General features: G+C 43.7%; 1 protein-coding gene across 1 annotated transcript in view; it reads left to right on the forward strand.

The window, feature by feature from the left end:
- Positions 1-14,560, forward strand: part of LOC118842891 (hepatocyte nuclear factor 4-beta-like) — a gene marked incomplete at its 5' end in the record, with an annotated part of 55,011 nt that extends 40,451 nt beyond the window's left edge. The window contains 4 exon segments of the mRNA XM_036750196.1: positions 5,411-5,563; positions 8,752-8,988; positions 10,192-10,341; positions 11,140-14,560. Coding sequence (XP_036606091.1) covers positions 5,411-5,563; positions 8,752-8,988; positions 10,192-10,341; positions 11,140-11,273 — 674 coding nt within the window.
- Positions 14,561-16,343: the final 1,783 nt, after the last annotated feature.

Genomic DNA, 16,343 nt, shown 5'->3' on the forward strand with positions numbered 1-16,343 from the left:
AAGAACCCCTACAACAAATATATTTGACAAGTGGTCATTTAGCCTCTGCCTAAAGAACCTGAGGGAGGGAGAACCCATTGCATCCTGAGGCACCCTGTTCCATTTTTGGATAGCTCTAATTGCTAGGAAGTTTCCCCTGACCTTGAGCCTAAATTTGTCTCTTTGCAACTTTCCCCCAGTGCTCCAGTTTCCTCTCTTTAGAGACAAACAGAACATGCCAATTCCCTCCTCCATGTATTAGCCATTCAAATACAGCTCTCATTTCTCTCCTCAATCTTCTCTTTTCCACACTAGCCATCGATCATAGGATCATCGTTCTGAAGCTGGAAAGGACCTTAGAGGTCAACTGGTCTAACCCCCGCCTTTTACATATGAAGAAACTGAGCCTCTGAGAGTTAAGTGACCCACTGACGGTCACATAAGGGCCAAGAGGCCGAGCCAGGGTTCAAACAGGGGTCCCGATTCAGTGGTCTTTGCCTCACACCAAGTTCCTTCAAGCAGTCTTCACATAGTATAGACTCAAGGCCTTCCACCAGCTTTGTCACTCACCTCTAAACACTCTCCAATTTATCAATATCCTTCCTAAACTATGATGCCCAGAACTGAACACAATGTTCCAGCTGTGGGCTGACTAGGACAAAAGATGGGAGGACCATCTCCTTATTCTTTAAAGCCTTCTAAGATTGCACTAACTTTTTGGACAATCATACTCTTGACTCATATTGAGTTTGCAGACCACTAAGACCCCCAGATCTTCTTCAAACTGTTGTCTAACCATGTCTCCCCCATCTTCTACTTCTGACCTCAATTTCTTTGAACCAGGGGTAAGACTTTAAATCTCTTCACTCCAAGTATAATTCTCTTTCCTGTATATCATGCTACCTGTCTTTTGAAGGAAAACAGAGGATAGTATGGAAAGAACACTGGATTGTAGCTAAAAGACCTGGGTTTGAATACTAGCTCTTTGGTTCTGTGTGACCTTGGGCAAGTCACTTCCTCTAAGCCCAAGTTTCTTCTTCTATAGAAGAAGGGAGTACTTGACATTAATAAGTCATAGCCTATGCTTGGAATATATTACCTCCTCATCTCTGCCTCTCAGAATTAGGCAGATAATTTGCAAAGAGAGGTAGGAGGTCTAATGGACTGCAAGGTCACCGTAAGTCAATGGAGTGATACAACAGCCACTGCATTCTTAGGGTGAATCAAGCAAAGCAGTGTCCAGTGTCCAGGACTAGAGAGGGACCAATTCTGCTCCATCCTTCCCACAAATGGAGTATGGGGCTTCATTATGGACTCAACATTTTTGGAAGGACATCCAGAGAAGGTTGATGGGGATGGTGAAGAGCCATGAGATCATGCCATAAGGGACTGTTTGAAAGGGGAATGTTTAGCTGAAAGAAGGGAACATTTGGGGGCCATAATGGCAACGTGGAGAGAGTAGCAATAGCATGGGTAACCTGGGTTCAAAACCTGCCTCTGATGCTGACTACCTTTGTGACTTCAGGCAAGTAAGTTAACCCTCCCCAAGATTCTCTTTCCTCATCGAAAAATGAGGGTTTGGATGTAAAAGCTTCTGAGGTTCCTTCTAGCTCTAGCATTAAGATTCTATGGTCATCTTCAAGTATTTGATGGACTTTCCTTTAGAAGAGAGATTTGTTCTGGTTGCCCCAAAAGTGTAGAAGGAGGAGCCCTGGAGGAATGAATGGAACCAGTGAAAAGAAGCAAATTAAAACTTCATCTAGGGGCATCTAGGTGAATCCGTAGATAGAGAGCTGACCCTGGTGTCAGGAGAACCTGAGTTCAAATTTGGCTTGCTGTGTGACCCTGGACAAGTCACTTAACCCTGATTGTCTCCTCCCCTCCAAAAATAAACCACCTCAGGGAAAATGTCTTGTTGCTATGCAAAAATGAATTGGCCTGCCCAAGGGAGTAGGCTCCCTCCTAATTTGGAGACCTTTGTGACATATAAAAAGGTTGAGAGACCTAGTTTCTGGGTAATTAATAATTTTATTAATCATGCTAGCATATAATTAATAAAAGGAATCAGTTACACTCTTAAATACCAAATTCCCCTCATGGAACCCACTCACACTTATATGCCCTGGGAAGAATGGGTATTCCTGAGAGTGGCAATCAACTCTGAGTGTTTAATAATTAATGAGAAAGTGAATATTATAATGAGAGGTGGGCTAATTCTAATGAGGGTCTGGGGGATGTGACTCTGATCACTTAGTCTTGGTCAAAGAGACTTATATATACCCTATCACCCTGTTTACTGTAATCTAAACAAAAGAGAGAATCCACATTTTCCCAAACCTGTCTGAGTAAAACACAATGGGCCAGAATCCATCCTAAACTAAAATTTCTTTACCTTTTGAACAGATCTGAGTTTTCCCTCTCATTATCAGCCTTGTACTTCAAAAGCTGCCTGAATAAACTACAGAGGCTGATTTCTGAATGAGGAAGTAGAAGAGGGAAAAAATCTTTGTCCTAATTCGATAGTTGGTTATTAATACAAGAGAGAAATAATCATTTCTCTCCCCTTCATGCAAAGGCTGGATGCCCACTTGTTGAGTTTGCTCAAGAGAGATTCTTCTTCAAGAATGGGTTGAAGTGGATGGCCTCTGAAGTCCTTCCAATTCTGTGATTCTATAAGAATCTTTATCATCTTTCAGATGCTTCCAATTCCATGATGTCTTCCTTGCTCTTCCCAGTTTTCAAAGCCCTGTCCTTCCTCAAAATTATCTTGCATTTATTGATCTGTGCATATATTGTATATTGTGCATATATTGATGGTGCAGAGACCAACAACAAAACAGCCCAGATGCTTTATCCTTTGAGATGCATTATACTGGAGGGAAATTGCGTTGTAATACACAACATGCCCAGAATCATTGGCATTAAAGACAATATATGATATATACAAGATAAGTAAATGCAAAGTATATAGAAAGTATTTGTTTTTACAGGGATGGTATAAAGGAACTACAAGGTGAATAAGGAAAAGCCTCTTGTTGGAGGAGGTGGCATTTGGACAGACACTTGAAAGGAACTAGGGATTCTAAGAGGTAGAATATAGACTGTGCAAAGAGAGAAAGGTGGGAGCTGGATAGGGAATAGCCTTTGGGCCATTCGAGCAGGACCACAATAATGCGACAATAATGTAACGTCAGCCTAGAAAGTCTGAAGCCGAATTGGGGAGGGGCTTTAAACACCAATCAAGCTTTTTATCCGGCAGGCAGTAGACAGCTTTCAAAGCTTCTTGAAGAAGGGAGGGATGTGCTCAGAGCCATGCTCTAAGGGATATATCCATTTGGTACCTACAGGATGATGGATTGAAGTGGGGAGGGGCTAGAGAAAGGGAATTCAGCCAGGAGGTTATGTCTAGAAGTGACGAGAGGTCAACCTAGAGTGGCAACCGTAAAAGCAGAGAGGAGAGATTGTGGGGGTGGACTGGAATCCTGGGGCTCCCTGGCAAAGCCCATTCTAATGCTAAGGATCCCACTAGTACTTTATGAACGTTGGCCAAATCCGTTAATAGCTGCCTACTACTGTGTCTCTGTGTATAAGGAGGCATTTACAAGAAACCAACCTCATGGCACTTAATAAATGAACCAGTCCCACAGGCTTCAAGAGATTTTCTTGAGTTTTTTATTTTTGGTGCTGAACTAAACTGCATATAGAACAACAAAGAGGGGAAAAGGATAGATTGGAATAAAAGAGAAAAATAAAATAGCTAACCATTCACCGGTTCATCAGGTTAGCAGAGCACATCCTACAGCACCACCTGCTGTCAGGAAGAGTTATTACATTGTCCAAGTAGGGTTTTCCCTGCCTAGACTGATTCTACTAATCAATCAATAAATATCTGATAAACAGCTACCATAGGCTAGACACTATGTGTTGAGGGCAGCTGGGTGGTGTCGTGGATAGAGCACCCGAGGTTGGAGTCAGGATGACTTAAGTCCAAACCTGGCCTCAGACACTTACTAGCTGTGTGACCCTGGGTAAGTCCCTTAACCCCCATTTGCCTCAGTTCCTCACCTGTAAAATGGGGACATACTGGAGAAAGAAATGGCAAGCCATTCCAGTATCTTTGCCAAGAAAACTCCCAAAATGGGGTCACAAAGAGTCGGAATAACAACAATGTGCCAGGCATTGTGTTACAAAATAGAGGCAAAAGACAGTCCCTGACCTCAAGGAGCTTATAATCTAATGGGAGAGACAACAAAAAAGCTATACACAAGATAAATAGGAAATAGTTAACAGAGGGAAAGCACTAGAATTAAGAGGGGTTGGGAAAGGCTTCTTGTAGAAGATGGATTTTAATTAGGATTTAAAGGAAACCAAATTTACTTGTTAAATGTAAGCTCTTTCCTTTATCAGTACTACAGAGAGTTAGCCTTAATCATAAGTGAAAGAGGCAGCTACCTGCATCATATTATAATAGAGTTATCAACTCCTGACCCCTTGCCCTAAAATACCTCTTCAAGTCCTCAAATTTTTGCCTAAGCTTGACTACTACTGTACTGTCTTCCTAGTAATCCTCTGTCCTTTTGGTTGTCATTATTCAGTTGTGTCTGACTTTCCATGACCCCTTTTCAGTTTCCTTGGCAGATAACTAGAGTGGTTTGCCATTTCCTTCTCCAGATCATTTGGCAGATTGGGAAACTGAGGCAAACAGGGTTAAGTGACCTGCCCAGGGTCACACAGCTAGGAAGTATCTGAGGCCAAATTTGAACTCAGGTCCTTCTGACTCCAGGCCTGGCACTCTGTGCACTGGCCCACATAGCTGCCCTATATTACATCTTCAGTCCTATACTAAAATGCAAATTCCCATCAGAAGATTGGATTTGATTAACAAGTAGGCCATAGGCTTTAAGAGATTTTTGATTGAATTTTAATTGAATTAATTTGATTGAGATTTTAATTGAATTTTAGATTGATTAGCCATTTATATGTTAAGATGAATGAATCTATCTACACCTTTCGTGAGAGTAGGGTTTAGTAGCAGAGAGGACCAGATCATTAGAAGTGTGGAGAGGAGGGGATGTACCCACAAAGGAGTGAAACGGACCCAAAAGAAGTGGCTGCCTACATCCGTGATGTTTGCCCCACAGTAGGCTTCAGTACCAAAAGATCATTACTTAAATGCCAAAAGGTCTGTTTATTTAAAAAAGATCTTGGGTCAAGTGGTCATTTTCTTACAAGCTCATTATCCTACAAGGTTCTCTCCCAGGCCCCACTCTGGAAGAGATTTAGTATATCTCCTTGTAGATACACTAAAGGTCAGTTTCTTGTGTTCCATTCTCTGTATATAGGCTTTCATGTCAGGTGTACCCGTTGGCAGAGTCCAATGCAGTTGCTTCTATAGCCTGCAGATGATACAGCTGTTCTCACTCCTCCCCAGGAAACGATTTCATTATTCCTATGCACTGCCCAGAAATGGAAATTGCTCGGGTTGCTATAAGAATACTGGACGAGCTGGTCAAGCCCCTGAGGGAAATCCAAATTGATGACAACGAATACGCTTGTCTTAAAGCTATCATATTCTTTGATCCAGGTAAGAGAACTCAAAGTCTCTGACTCTGGCTATGCATGGAAATGAAAGAACGAAAGAAAGAAAAAAGGAAAGAAAGAAGAGGAGGAGAAGGAAAGAGGAAGGAAGAAAGAAAGGGAGAGGAGGGAGGAAAGAAAAACATGAAGGAAGGGAGGGAGAAAGAAAGAAAGAGAGAAAAAAGAAAAAGAAGAAAAAAAGAAGAGGGAGGAAAGAAAGAGAGAGAAGAAAGAAAGGAGAAAGGAAAGGAAGGAAGAAAGGAATGAAGGAAGAAAGGAAGGAAGGAAGGAAGAAAGAGAGAGAGAGGAGGGAGGAAAGAAATAAAGGAAGGGAGGGAGGAAGAAAGAAACAGAAAGAGAGAAAGAACAGGGAGGAAAGAAAGTGAGGGAAGAAAGAGAGGAGAGAGGAAAGGAAGGAAGGAAGGTAGGAAGAAAGAGAGAGGAGGGAGGAAAGAAAGAAATAAAGGAAGGGAGGAAGGAAGAAAGAGAGAAAAAGAGAAAAAAGAAAAGAAAGAAGAGGGAGGAACGAAAGCGAGAGAAGAAAGAGAGGAGAGAGGAAAGGAAGGAGGAAGGAAGGAAGGAAGGAAGGAAAGAAGGAATAGGAATAAGTTGGGGTGATAAGGAAGAGAAACCAACTAAGGGAAGAAAAAAAGGTGGGGAGAAGGAAAAAGGAAAGCATTCTGATATAAAATTGCTGGAAAATCCTCTGTGCACATTGATGTGGCTCCCCACCCAAGCAGTACTAATACAGTGCCTGGCACATAGTAAGTACTTACGCAATGCTTTTTGCCAACCGACAGAAAGAAGAAGGGGAAGGGAATATGTATTTAAGTGCCTACTGTGTGCCAGGCACTGTGCTAAGCACTTTACAAATATTATCTCACTTGATCCTACAACAACCTTGGGAGGGAGGTGCTGTTATTATCCACATTTTACAAAGAAGGAAACTGAGACTAGCAGAAATTGGGTGACTTGCCCAGAGTCACACAGCTAGTGAATGTCCAAGGCCAAATTTGAACTCAGGTCTTCCTGACTCCAGGTCCAGTGCTCCATCTACATATCACCTAGCTGAAAGGTTTGGGAACCTTACAACCAGTTCCAGTAGCTCCAAGTCTCTGCTTCGGTGCAGTGATGGTTAGGGAACTTGAAACCATGTCAAAAAAAATCAGACAGCTGTCTTCAAATACCTGATGTGCTTATAATGTGGGAAGAGAGATTTGGCTCCTTTCACTTGGCCCCGGCAAGCACAACTGGGATGGAAGTTACAGGGGGAGTTTGACAGCAAAAAACACTGTTCAACATGTGATAGGCTGGCTGTCTTATAAGGTAAGGAGTGACCTGTCACTGGGCAGGATTCATACATTAGGTAGGTGAGTAACCTAGATGACTGAAAGTTCCTTCCAAATCTAAGAAAGTGTCTACACTAGAATGGGGGGGGGGGAGTGGCAGTGTTTCAAGCTTTATTGAGGAAGAGGTTTATTGAGGGCAGCTAGGTAGATTAGTGGAGAGTGCTGGGGCTGGAGTCAGGAAGACTCATCTTCCTGAGTTCAAATCTGGCCTCAGACACTTACTAGCTGTGTGACCCTGGGAAAGTCCCTTAACCTTGTTTGCCTCAGTTTCCTCATCTGTCTAATGAGCTGGAGAAGGAAATGACAAACCACTCCAGAGCCAAGAAAATCCCAAATGGGGTCACTAAGAATGGGACCTGGCTGGACAACAACAACATTGTGGAAGAGGTCTGGGGCCTAGAGGACTAATTTTAGCATCAGGAAGCCTTGGTTTCAAGTCTTGCCTCTGATTCATAACTCTACACTGTAACCCTGGGAAAATTATCTGATCCCTCAGTGCCCTCAGAAACCTCAGACTGTGAGTTTACAGAGTGTCCCCATCCAGAGTTCTCTAACCTGATGAAATCACAGGATCCAGGCTTCAGAGCTGGAGGAAACACTAAGACAATCACATCTAAACTCTTTCATTTTATATGTGAGGAGAGCTTAAGCATCTTGTCCAGGGTCACAAAGCTAGGAAGAGTATGAGGCCATTTGACCTCTGGTCTTCCTGATTAAAAATTGGAGGCCTCTGGGTCAACGAGAAGGACCAACTTCTGTACTCACAATCACCATGTCAGCTAAACCTCTTAAACTTTTGGAAGGTACACTGTTGCCAAGGGTGAATGCCTCAGCTTACTGATGTACACAGGGAAGCAGATCCAGGAACTGGGCCTTGTCAGACTGCCTCATTCTCTCTAGAGGAATTCTAACCTTCATTGTGCCACGGACCCTTTGGCTGACTGGGCTCCTTCTCAAAATAATTGTAAATTGTAAATTCGTAAACTACACACATTACAAAGGAAACAAGTTATACCGTGATACACATCACAGTATTTTTTAAGTTGACAGGCCTCCGATTAAGACCCCCTGCTATAGAGGCTTTAATTAGCAATCTCTGCTGATGTGGCATGGAGGGTAGAGCGCCAGGCCTGGAGTCAGGAATACTTGAGTTTAAATCCAGCCTCAGATACTTACTAGCTGTGTGGCTCTGGGCTAGTCACTTAAACCTCTCTGCCTCAGTTTCCCCAACTGCAAAACAGAGATAATCCTAGCACCTTCCTCCCGGGGTTATTGTGAATATCAAATGAAATAACATTTGTAAAGCACTTGGCACAGTGCCTTTCTTCCTTCCTCCCTCACTGCCTCCCTTCCTTCCTCTCTTCATTCCTTTTTTCCTTTTCAACCTTCCACCTTCCTTTCCTACCTTTTCCCTTTCCTATCTTTTTTTTCCTTCCGTCCTTTTTTCTCTCCTTCTTTCCTTCTCTCCCCTCCCTTTCCTTCCCCTCCTCTTCTGCATTGCAAGAGGGCTGGAGATGTCTTTGTGCTGCACATAAAAAAGGCTGCGGCAGCCTTGGACATTGCTAATGTGGAGCCCAGAATTTTAGGCAATGAGGATTGCCCTTTGTATCTGTATCCCTTCGTTGATCGGTGCCAAGTCTGATTGGGCCCAGGAGTGGAGGCAGTGAGGCCACAAGGGTGTAACAGGGGACAGACCCCGGGCTTGGGCACGTGCCCAATGAGCTGAGGCGCTCAGCGCGAACTTTCTACGATCCTGGGATGCTGTCATAGGATTTTCGCCTGGCGGGGAGCGCGGCGCCCGGGTGCCCTGACACTGCGCCTTCTCCCCTCTCTCTCCCTCTCCCAGACTGCAAAGGCCTGAGCGATCCCGGGAAGGTGAAGCGAATGCGCTTCCAGGTGCAGGTGAACCTGGAGGACTACGTCACGGACCGGCAGTACGACTCGCGGGGCCGCTTCAGCGACCTTCTTCTCCTCCTGCCCCCGCTACAGAGCATCACCTGGCAGATGATAGAGCAGATCCAGTTCCTGAAACTCTTCGGCATGGCTCGCATCGACAGCCTGCTGCAGGAAATGCTCCTGGGAGGTAGGCAAGGCCCCGCCCAGCCGCAGCCCCCAGATGCTCTGCGGGTCCCTCCCGGCCCCGCCCTCCGAGGGTGCCAGCCCCCACCTGGTCTTTGCCCCGCCCGGTCCTGTCCTCCTGCTACCATGGCAACCCAGTGAAGCCTGACGGAGTCGGCTACGCCCAGACTGCGGGCTGCTCAGGGCTCTCGGGTGAATTTTCACCAAGTCCCCCCAAAATGCTCACTTCCCATTATGAGCGCTTGGTGGAAGAGTTGGACGTGATACAGTAGATACGGCACTAGATTTGGAGTCAGGCAGACCCGAGTTCAAATCCCACCTCAGACACCTTCTAGTTCTGTGACTCCTGACCAGTTTCTTAACTTGTACCTCAGTTTCCTCATCTGTAAAATCGGGAGAATATTAGCGCCTACCTCACGGTTGTTTTGAAGATTATATGAGACAATACATGCCAAGTGCTTTGCAGACTTCATACCACTATGCAGATGTCTGCTATAACAAAATTGGGAGTGGGGGAAGGAGGTACAGGGGATATGGGAAATGGTGAGGTCCAGACAGCCTGAGGGTGGAATGGAAAGGGGGGAGGTAAAGGTAAGCTGGGCAGATTTAGAACTGAGAGGAAGCAAGGAGTTGAAGAGCCAATAGACTTGACAGATATTAGAATCAGGGTCACAGGAAAAGGGATGGAATCAATGCCCCTTGAGTGGGAGGTGTGGTGGGACTAGGGTATAGACATGTTGGATAACAGCAGCTGGTAATATTAATAGCTTTACTATCTGGTTACCTACATTCTTTCATTTGAGCCTCATGACTGCTCTGTGAAGTAGATGTAATTATCCCCATTTTTCCGGTGGTGAAACTGAATGTGAGACTTGCCCAAGCTCCCCCAACTAGTAAGTGTCTGAGGGAGACTTCCACTTCACTTTGTCTAGGGCTTTATTTGCCATTTGCTCTTCCTTTGGATACATAGAAATTGGAGGGAAGGGGGAAGGGTTAGCTTTTTATTTCTTCCCATTTTTCCCTTGACATTCCTTTCTACCTTTCCTTTTAGGTCATATTTTCATTGTTATCTTTTGTTTTCACATCACCATTTATCTTCAGGTACATCCCCCCTCGCTCCTGTCATCCACTGCAACAGTGAGTACAAACAATGTAATACAGCTAGCTTCAGGCTTGACCCAAACTCTCCCCTTGTGCTTGCTTACAGGGAACACCACGGAGATGCCCCAGTATCATTCTGGGATGCCCAGCTTAAACCTGGAGCCAGTCACTGGCCACATCCTTCCCAACACCCTCAGTTCAGTGATCCAGGCCACACCCGGGTCAGGCCAGAGCTGCTCTTTTACAGAAAGTCATGGTGAGGACAACAAATAGGGTTCTTAGGCTAACCTTAGGAAAAACAGGAGGGCAATTGGAAGAATTGGGCTTTGAGTATGTGGAGGGCAGTCTCTAGAACAGCTGTCCCTATGCTGTGCTTTAAGGGGTCTCTGCTCCCAAATCTCACTTGTCATGGTGCCTGAAATCCCACCTTAGAGAGTTGCTTTGGGGTTGGACAGGGAACTTAAAGATGGAGGCATCTATTAAATGCAAATACTCATGGGAGCCTACACATTAGCAAGGACTAGCTAGCAGCTAGCTAGAAGCAAGTCCTGTGGGACTGAGATACAGATGATGGGGGTATCAGGGAATATTTGAATGTCTTCCATCAAAGGTGGTTTACCTGAGGTCTGTGAACTTTAAAAAATATACTTTTCAACATAATTGGTTTCCTTTGTGCTGTAATCCTATTTTATTCATTTAAAAACTTTATTCCCAGAAGCAGTCCACAGGTTTTGCCATCTGACAAAGGGGTCCATGACCCAAAAAAATGTTAATGACTCTTGACTTTGATAGAAAATCTTCCTTCTTTGAGAGTCAACTTTATTTATTTATTTGGGTAGGGGGGAGGAGGAGCGGTGAGAGGAAGAACTGTCAAAAATCACTGGAAGCCAAATTTGATAAATAAGTATTTTGGGCCATCAGACTCGTCAGCCAATTTAACTAATAGGTTGTAAGTGTGAGCTCTGGTCAAATAGCTCATTCTACTCTGAGTCTTCAAAGTTTAAATTGTAACTGGGAGAGAAGAATCTGAACTAACATCTTTTTCCCCGCTCAGCATCTCCAGACACATCTGTCTCTTCTCCTACAAGCCCTGGGAATGAAGATTACAAATTAGACCCTGCCAGAGGATCTGAGATGCCTATTCAAATACTTCCCCAGACCGTCATACCTAAGCAAGAGATTTTATAAGCCATGAAACTAAAGAGACTTAAGCTCTCTGGGAAGTCATCTACAAGCCAGTCTCCTTACCTTTCCAGATGTGAGCCACCATGACTGCCTCAGCTCCACAGCCAGCCTGGATTTCAAGGGCTGGGGATTCCAATGGTCACATCCAGTTGGATACTCAGTTAGTACCAGGATTGTTGTTGGTCCCTGGATTGATTCTGCAGGGCCTCTTCCCCTCTTGAAAATATAAGATGGCTAAACTTTGGAGACACTTTAAAGTAAATACCTCCAACAGCTGTCCAACAGAACTGTAAAAATCACTATGGTCTAACTCCATCTGGCAGGATTGAAACCTCTGGCTTCTATTAACAAAACACAAGGCAACATGGATCCAATTTATGACCTCGGCTTAGGATTTTTAGACCTGGAGGCAGAACATGAACCCCATACACATACAGAGAATACACATTGAGTGTATTTTTTAAAAACAGCCCATTTGCAAATTGGGCAGAGGGGGTATACTCAGGTATCCACCTCCCAATTTGTAGAAGGGCCCAGCCATCTTTTATTCAATTCCAGAAACATCCCCTAAGTGCCTACTATGTGCAAGATACTGCGCCAATCCCTGGACTGATTTTTACATACCGGCTCTAACCTCCCAGAGACCCTTCCTGTTTCCTTCTTCTGGCCAGTCACACCTTAGCCCATCTTCTCAAAGTATTCCAATGCAACATCTATAAAAGACCACACAATTTCCCTCCTCAACCAGGTCACATCACTACCTTAAAACAGGAATAATTAGTTATTGCTGGGAAATTTTAGTTTGGTTCTGATAAAACACAACAGTATATCCATTACAGAGTGGTGTAGTGCTAGCCGTGTGGCCATAAGCCTCACTGGCCTCATCCGTAAACTAGGGACAATTGGCAGTTCCCACTTTGCCAGGTGGTGGTTAGGATCAAAGGAGATTATGTATGTAAAGGGACAAGTTGTGAGGTGAATATCCACTATTAATATGAAGTCATGAAACCTCTCTGCATTTTCACCACCCCACCCCCTCCTCCATTCCCCCTTCAGACCTGCTTCTACTAAACCAGCTTTTCTCAATGGTTGAGTACTTGAATCAAGCTTCAGGTCACAAAGGCCCTGTTGCCTGACACAAATGAAGTGTGACAATGACTGAGGTTCAGACAGACAGAAGTTGAACATGCAAACACGTGTCATCCCCATTCATTCATGGGAGGCTATTGACAGAACTATTTCCTGTTCAAAGCACTTCCTCTCAATATTACCTTTAGAACCAAAATCATTCTTTTATTCCCAGGAATGACAAATCTCTGTCCTATGACAGTGGACCTGAGTTTTAGAAACAGCTGAGTCATTCTGGGCCATAGCAGGTGACTGAAGTAGGGGATCAAAGTGGATGCAACCATTTGGGTAAAAAAATGAGGGGTGATATATAAAAGGAGTGAGCCTGGTTTCAGCTCTGCTTACTAAAGACTCAAATCAAAATAAGAGACCGGCTCTTGAAGGTCACTCCCAAAGAGGACTTGCACACATATTTTAAGCAAAGATGGAATCTTCAGCACAAGCACAGCTTCCCATGGTGACTGCCTTGACGGAGGATAACACTATGCCTTTGGATGTGTAAATTCTAATCCGTTAAAAAAAAATCTGTCCCATGACTTCATAGTCACACCTTATATATGAGCAATATAATTAATGCAGGTATTTTCACATTAGTCAAGAGTTGTGAAAATGTCTCATTACTGATGTCCTTTTATAGCTGTCTTTTTTAAAAAAACTGATTATAAATATGCATATTTAGATTTTTTAAATACACATGTATTGTATATACATATATGTGTATATATGTGTGTGCATATATATGTATGTGTGTGTATATATGTGTGTATGCACACACACACACAACACACAGATATTGCACTGTAGGAACAGAAAAAATATCTGATTCATGTTCCCACATGCATAAAGCTGCATATCTGGAACCTCTTAAACAATTTTCCATGTACAGTATTAATGCTTAAAAAATCTAGAAAGCCGTGATATTTCCTGTTTGCTGAGGTTAGCCTCCAGCATGAAAATGACATTATTCCAATGTGTGGCTTGTTTTCACGGCCTTAAAAATCTAGCTTCTTCCAACTAGAAAGACAGAAATCCCACCAATATTCAGAAATGCCTGGTGCCTTGAAACGTCATGGCAGTAAACATGAAGTAAACCTGAAGATATGCTTACGTACCTCAAATAAGCCCGGTACGGCAAAGACACCACCACGTACCAGCTGTGATGCTAAATGTCAGCCAGTGAAACCCAAAATTTAACTGCTGATTTTTGCAACTATGTTAGCCTTAAGAGTACCTGTAATGATTACTTAACAAATGGCCAGTGATCACTATCGTACCAGAAAATGAGTTTGACTAGAATCATGCAATAATCAGATCACAATTTTCTCTTGAACTTGGGAGTCATTTTTTCAGGCATTAACTCATGAATCTTCAATATCCTGCAAGGCAGAGACGTGATTTTAGGTGGAGGACTTTTTTTCCAGATTCATTTGGCAGATCAGGAAATGGAATCTGTGTCAATAGTTCCAAATCTTTTTTGTGCCTCTCACGAATTACATTGGTCCATCACAACTATGACTAGATATTTGAGGGAAGGGGCAGAAATCCTGAGTGACACACTGCTAAGAAGGGCAAGTGCCATTTTCACTGATCCCAGACACCTTAGAGGTCTCCAAAACCAGTGTGATAATATAGGTAATTTTCTCCAGTTGCTCTGGGGAGGGAGCAGAGAGCAGACTCCAGAAGAGGTCTGTGACAACAACAGGATTCTCAGGATGGCCTAGGAGCGATAAAGGTGTGTGCATACTGGATGTGGGGAGCAGGGATGTACTAGGCAGTGGGAGGCAGAGGCCTCTCCCTCGCATTAGCACATTGCGGGGAGGTCCCAGTGGCTCTCTGCCAGTTACAGCTCTGCTTATCAAACATTCAAATCAAAATGATGAGATGCAATACAAGATGAACATTAGTGAAGCCCCAGGAATGTTGTTTTTACCAGATCCCTTCTTTATCAGTGTGATGCCAAAGCTAAGTCTTGTTTCCCCTAAGGGTCTCTCAAAAACAATATTTACTGACTGCTGACTCTTTCTCTAGAGTTTCTGGAAAGAGGCAGGTAGCTGCAGAGCTCTATGCATGCACGGCTATTGTAGGCATCATTTTTGAATTTGCTTGTCTTTACAATTTCTGGGTTTCTTTTTCCAAATAAAATACAAGACCGTTACACAATACAACGTTTGTGTTTGACTCCCATTAGTGAAAAGGAAATTTTGCTCAGGGGATTCTGGCTATTTAAAGTTTCATTTGCTATCACTAGAAGCAAGGAAATAAGCATTTATTAAGTGGCTAGTATGTACTAGGCACCATGCTAAGCACTGTACAAATATTATCTCATTTGATCTAGAGAGAATCATAACCCAAGTTCTCATTGCTATGTGCTAGGGTGGCCTGGAAGCTGCTTCTGGATTCCACTGCCCAGTGATTCTCTTAACTAATGATGTTGGTGACCTACAAGACTTTAATGTTGTCACATGTGGTTAGTTATTAAGACAACTGGAAGCAACTGTCTAGGGGACCTGGGGAGAAGGATGAGGGATAAAAGAGCATCACCAAGCAAACTAGTGATACTGTCAGCTGACGGCAAGCCTTTTTATCTCAGCCAGTCCTAGGAAAGTAAGACTTACCGCTGTCACCTACTCTAGTATAAATACACAACTACCCAATATCTTCAGCCAAAGATGGGATGCCTGTTATGTCAGATAGGTCTCAGCATCTTCAGTCAGGGTTGAAAAATCAATCCTGTTATAAATGCACTGCTACTAAAGGCAATTCAATCAACAAGCATTTATTGAGTACCTATGAGCCAGTCACCGAGTATATGAAGGCAAAAAATAGTTTTTGTCCTCAAGGAGCTTACAAGCTATTGTAGGGGGGAGGGGAGTGGGGAGGAAGACTACATTAAATTCTTGTTTCCATGCCTATCCTTCAGCAAGTAACAGCCACTCACACTTAAATAGAGCTTAAGGTCTGAAAAACACCTGATCTAAATTATATTTTATCTCCACTTCATCATCCATGAAACTTATTTTTTTCACTATATCAAAGGATTGTGGTTTTGTCAGTGTGGGAACTTTCTCTACTAAGATCAGTACCTTCATAGTTTTTCATGAGTTGCTGTGTCAAAAACTGTTTATTATCTGGTCATGGATCTTGTGCACTTAGCTAGGCTGGCCCCGGTACAACTTCCTGGTGCCTGGCTCACTGAAAGCCTCTCCAGTTTGATAGGACCAGCAATACTGAGGCCCCACCGGCATATACTCAGGGAACCCAAAGTCACCTCTACACCGAAGTAAGACATCAGAGAGCTTTGGAGGAAGACAGATACAAGAAAAGAATGCAGCCTAAAATCTTACTGGAATTTTGTCAGGGTCCTGTCGTACGAGCTGAACCTTGAGCTCAATTTGTTGTAAGTAAAAAAAAAAATGTTGGCCTATTTTGAAGTAGCCTTCCAAATACTATCTTTTCCTGTCTCTTGCTTTTACACAGGCAGGTTAAAGAAACTCATAGAATCATAGATTTAGAGCTGGAGGGGACAGAGGAAACTGAATTGCCAAAGGCTAAAGACAGCAAGTGTTTAAGCCAGAATCTGAACCTCAATTCAGAATCCAAATCCAGCCCTCTTCCCACTGCTGACTCCTGCTTTTTACAGACACAACAAATGCCTGGGCAGGTTTCTCCCACAATGCTCATCTGCATTAGCCTTTGCTCAGGACAACCTCTGATTCTGACATAGCCCACCTCCATACTCCCCCTCCTCCCCATCACTTGGCATAGAAGCTGAGGTCCCCAGTTGAAGGACAGGGCTCTGTCTATAAATCTCAAAGCTTTACTGGGTCAACCTCTCCAAGGTTATCACCACTATTATGTCTCCTACTCTCAAGTCTGTCAGGACTCCCAAGGAAGAGGGCAGCTGGCAGGGGCATTCACCTTATAATCCTACCTTCTGGTGGGACC

This window comes from Trichosurus vulpecula, chromosome 3 (assembly GCF_011100635.1).
Source record: "Trichosurus vulpecula isolate mTriVul1 chromosome 3, mTriVul1.pri, whole genome shotgun sequence".
Taxonomy (NCBI): Eukaryota; Metazoa; Chordata; class Mammalia; order Diprotodontia; family Phalangeridae; genus Trichosurus; species Trichosurus vulpecula.